The 5,469-nt window shown below is 44.1% G+C and overlaps 1 protein-coding gene across 1 annotated transcript; it reads left to right on the plus strand.

The window, feature by feature from the left end:
- Nucleotides 1-2,030: 2,030 nt before the first annotated feature.
- Nucleotides 2,031-3,102, plus strand: LOC144753302 (transcription factor HES-5-like). Its single transcript, XM_078641040.1, has 3 exons — nucleotides 2,031-2,090; nucleotides 2,363-2,543; nucleotides 2,882-3,102. The coding sequence occupies exons 1-3, from the start codon at nucleotides 2,031-2,033 to the stop codon at nucleotides 3,100-3,102; spliced, it is 462 nt and encodes a 153-aa protein (XP_078497166.1).
- Nucleotides 3,103-5,469: the final 2,367 nt, after the last annotated feature.

The following is a 5,469-nucleotide window of genomic DNA, read 5'->3' on the forward strand; positions in this document are numbered from 1 at the left end:
TCTCTAGGTGTGTGCCTTTCAAATGTAAACAAGTGTGATTCACAGAAGACATTTTACAAATGCCCTCTAAAAGACATGCCAGTATGTGTATCCATAAATTCAGAGATGTGCAAACAAACATTGCTCCTAAACTCAGCATCTGGTGCACATTTGAGAAATACTGACTTTTCCTTCAGACAATTTTTCTATGTGCTACAATTTTGCCATATGAATTACTGTATAGTCGATCCACAATGAAAAACCATTGTTCGGTGCAGCTCGGCTGTTGCCTCTGAGTACCTCGGGTTCTTGGAGAACCTACAAGTCCCATATGTCCCCAAGACTAGAAGGGTGCAGCAGACAGAACGGTATTTAGCTTTTAAAAAATGGTCTTTATTTAATTCAATATCAATTTTTTTTTATTTCAACTGTTACTTTCTATAGGAAAACCTTGTAGGAACCACATAAATGACCAATTGTTGAAATCACAACTTTGACTAGTTTTCAGAAATATATGGCTTTTCCAGGATCCACCTCTCTATCCCCCCATCCTCTCGAGCTCCTTTAACAGTCACCTGCAGCAAGGGGCAGGTGAGGTGTGGCGGGCAGAGGTTGATCCTCTCTATACTCCGAGCCCCCGCGCCCCCACCTCCCGCCCCCTCACATGTATCCTAGACCCGTGGTCTGCTGGAGGGGCTGTGACTCTGAGGCTGGGGCCGGAGACTCCCGGAGGTTCACACACTGTCGCCCATTCATCCCATTCAGAGGGTACAATAGAAGCGTGTCGCACAGAGGCCTCCGGCTCCAGGGAATCCGACCCTCCCCTGGGTTCATCTGCAGCCGCCATCTGGGGAGCGGCCTGTGGCAGCGGCGAGGCCTCAGTGCGCCGGTCCTGTCCGGACCCGAGAACGGGGCAGGTTATTACTACTGGAGGGGCTGGTATTGGGGCTATATCATGTCAGACTGGGCTATAAACAACCTCGAAAACACCCAGGGGTCACAATATGTTTAAATTGGGAGTTTACAAAGCACAGTTCCATGGTTAACTCTTCAGATACTTTAGAAAAGTTAGAATCTCTTAATCCCAAATTAGAAATGGAGACATTACACAAAAAGGTGTTTACGCGGTTGGATCACACCTGGGGTAGACGTGAGGCTTTGTAGCAAAAGAACCAGGGCCCGTGGAGATGGGAACCCAGACTGAAGAGCAACAAAATATTAATCACATTATTTCACAAACAATGTAAGAGGTGCCTGCCAAGGACTGGACAAGGAGCTGCTGCACTACACCCCCGAAAAATACACCACATCAATGCAGTGCTTTACCTGCCTGAATCTAGTGCTGCAGCCGGTGCGGGCGCTTTCAGCACTGGACAGCTCCACGCAGTGCCGGTGCAGTGCGGGGGTTACACAAGTCTCTGACTGACGCATTGTTTATTTTACCTCACGCTCAGAATACGACGCACATTGAACTTTCCTTCCCAGCCCCAGGTGAATAAAAATTCAAGTTTTGAAAGCGGCGTTTCGTTTCCTTTGACAAAACCTAATGATTGGTGGTAAATATTTTACAAAACAGAAAAAAGCATTCCCTCTGCTTGCTATAGTGCACAGCGACAAAACTGAATAGAAATAAACTTTTACTAAACAAAAAAAAAAGATGGGCATTAATAAATTCCTTTCTGGGCCCGCTCATTCATGCTTTTCGGCTCTGCGGCCACACCCGCCCGTATTTAACGCTATTGACACCGTTCAACTCCTGGCAGATGTCAGGAATCATATCACTTTTGTGGGCAGCTCTTTCCCACACTCTGATCTTTTGTGTCCGGCCCCAGATGTCCCCCACCCCTCCCTCCCTGTAATGTGCCACACTTCCATTGTCCCTGCTGCTCTCTGATTGGCTGCTGAGTGTGGGAACCTCTCTCCAGCCCCAGACCCACACATTACCCTGCAGGCGGAGGGGGATAAATAGGGCAGGAGGGAGCGAGCTCTTCAGACACCGATCACTGTGGGTTCACTGCAGAGACCCCGCTCTTCACCCCACACCGGGCAAGATGGCGCCTTTCAGCACCGAGAGGAAATATGAAGAGGAGCGCGAGAGACACATTAGAAGGGTAAGAGTCTGGATATTAATATTTAAAAAGCATATTTAGCTTTTTCATCTATGCAAAAAGTACACGTTTAAAATGAGCTTCCAATATACTATATCATCAGTGACTGTATTTATTGATCTTTGCATATCACCCTAGTTCTAAATTAACATTATTTAATTGGACAGTTTATCACACTGAAGTAACTTTAAGCTTTGTTAATACCTTTTATCGACTTTAGACAACTTTACACGTTTGTTTCAATAAAATAACAAATCCACATTTTGTCTCTGCAGCTTCGGAAGCCAGCGGTGGAGAAGCTGAGGAGAGATCGCATCAACAGCAGCATTGAGCAGCTGAGGATGTTACTGCAGAGAGAGTTCAAGGAACATGAACTTCCGCCCAAAGCAGAGAAAGCGGATATCCTGGAAATGGCCGTGACGTACCTGGCCCAGCGCGTGCAGACACCGGCACCAGGTGAGAGGCAGCAAATTGAAGGGTTAAAAGTGCAGTGGGTGTTCTTTGCAGTTTTGTGTTTGCCTGCTTGTAGTGGTGGTTTGGGTTAGTTAGTGCAGAGACGGAACTGGTAATAGTCGCATCAGGAAGGTACTTGGGGCAGGCTCATTATGACTTTTAAATATGTCAATTTCCAGTGCTATTTTACTTAACTTCGTGATTTAAGCGTTTCAGAAATACCCGTAAACTAATTTCAGCAACCAGAAGAAAGCACTCTAGAGAGCTTTAAATGCATTTTTTGTGTGTTTACTTCCTGCTGTTTAAATCTACAACTATTAACCCTTCCTCTCTCCCTACAGCCGCGGCCTCCAGTGAAGGTCACTCCCGGTGCCTCCAGGACTCTCTGCTCTTCCTCTCCCTCCACGGAGCCCCCGCAGAGACCCGGATGAAGCTGCTGCGGGCCCTCCATAGACCTGCGGCTGCAGCAGAGGCGGTTTGTCCTTCTCGGCCTCCGTCCTGTCCCAGCAGCACTAAAGAGCCCGCCCAGGACAGCCCCAGAGCCCCGTGGAGACCCTGGTAATGCGGGGGCCGCAGCCTGGACTTTTCTTCGGACTTCTTTCGAGGCCTCGGTCCTCTCTGAGGAGAATATTCATTCTCGACTCTGGAGCGCGCCCTGCTGGGCAGGGGAGTTTACTGCACTCCAAGGAGCGGAGTGAAGAGTCACCGTATATCCTCGTAGGATGGACAGTGAGTGAGTCATGTCCTCACAGGATCGACAGTGTGTCTATTATATCCTCATAGGATGGACAGTTTGTGAATACTATAAGCCCACAGGATCGACAGTGAGTGAAGATGTATCCCCATAGAAGGGACAGTGTGAATATTACATCCTCATAGGATAAACAGTCTGTATATTATACCCTTGCAGGAGGGACAGTGTGTGAATGTGATACCTTCATGTTATGGCCAATGTGTGACTATTATATCCTCATAGGATGAAGAGTGCGAGAATGCGATTTCCTCATAAAACAGTGTATGAGTATTATATCCACACAGCAGGATGGGCAGGGGATCGGTTACATCCTCACAGGATGGACAATGAGTAAATATGATATCCATGTAGAATGGACAGTGTTTGATGTTTAATCCACACTCACGATGGACAGTGTGAATATTATATCCTTGTAGGATGGACAGTGTTTGAATGTTTAATCCACACTCGCGATGGACAGTGTGAATATTATATCCCCACAGGATGGACAGTGTGAATATTATATCCCCACAGGATGGACAGTGTGAATAATATATCCCCACAGGATGGACAGTGTGAATATTATATCCCCACAGGATGGGCAGTGTGAATATTATATCCCCACAGGATGGACAGTGTGAATATTATATCCCCACAGGATGGGCAGTGCAGCTATTACATCCTTAGAGGATGGGCATCGTGAATTTAATATCAAATAGGATAATCGTTAGATGAAACTCTGTTGATTTCACAGTGTATATTGTATGAACATGGATTTGTTTAGCAATGGATCTATGTGTAATCATTTATAATATAATACTTTAATGACGAGAAGTACCTGACTCAATTAATAGGAAGTTTCAGTTTCAGAATTTTTTTAACTGTTTCTTTACAAGAAATTCACACCTCATGTAGAGTTCTTGCCTACAAGAGGACGTGCTTTTGAGAATTTTGATGCATTTTTTAGAATATGTTATTCTCATTCCTGAATTCCAGAAGTGTTCTGGGATTTACTAGTTTTACTTCATTTTAAGAAGTTATTTGATGTACAAATATGTTAATATCCTGACAGGATGGATACAGTGCACCTGTGATTCTGCAGGTGAAAGTGTCTGTGAGTATACCAGTTGTGCTGTAATCTGAGGGATTCCGATTAGTGCCTTGTACACACTCAGTGTGTGTTTACCGTCTGTGACTCTATGAAGTTAGAAATTACAGAATTATCACTCATTGGCTGAAGTGAGGGATGAACGGCTCCGCGCCTCCCTTGTATCAATTTTGATATGTAGTATTTTCTATTGAAAATGTATCATAAAAGTACTGTGTGGACAAAGTGTTTCAGTAGTTTCAGAAATTCTGAATTGTCTCTGAAAGTTGAATGTGATGTATTTTATACATTCCCTAAAAGGCACATTAAGTGCCATTTAACTATTAGTGATGCTATATCTGTATTTTCAAATGGAAATTCATGAGTTACAAGCCCTGCCTTCTGTGAAGGTAAAGTGTGTTTCTGTTCTTTTAGAGATTTGTGTTTTATCTCTCCATAGTGTATGTGACAATGTGCACACATATTGTGTATTCTCCAAAGTCTAACATTCATTGTTCTTGAATGAAAAGAAGTAACAGTTTTCACTAGTGCCAAGTCTTCATTTTAGAAGCAGTCTTGGCGCTATTTGTGTAAGTTACACAATGCTATGTTCTCTTTTATAAAGAGATTCAATGTAGTGAACTCCCTGCCATGGATTCGTATCTCAGTGACTGAGTATGTACTACTTCCGGGTCTTCTACAATATTTGTAGGGCTGTGATTTTCAGTGGAAACTCATTCAGTTAAAGAATGAAACCCAGGATTCAGCTCCTGCGATGAAGACATTCACTGTAACAGATGTAAGAATGCCATATGTTTATTATCTTGTCTCAGCTGTGACATTTCTGCGACATTGTGTATCTGTCACATGAATCTTCAATGTTACAACCTATTGACCTGTGCACATGTTTAAATAAAGGTGCAGACCTGAACAAAATGAAACGTTCTTTCTTTTCTTTCGATGGCTGCATTTTGCTCTGAATAAATATGTTTCCCTCGTGGACTGCAAGGGGTGGGGACCCTGTCAACCGTTTCTCTTATCTGCAATTCGAACTGAAACAGTGACTTTGCAACTGGCACAATTACTGTTGAATGGTGTGCCAAGTGTGT

This window comes from Lissotriton helveticus, chromosome 5_1, assembly GCF_964261635.1.
Source record: "Lissotriton helveticus chromosome 5_1, aLisHel1.1, whole genome shotgun sequence".
Taxonomy (NCBI): Eukaryota; Metazoa; Chordata; class Amphibia; order Caudata; family Salamandridae; genus Lissotriton; species Lissotriton helveticus.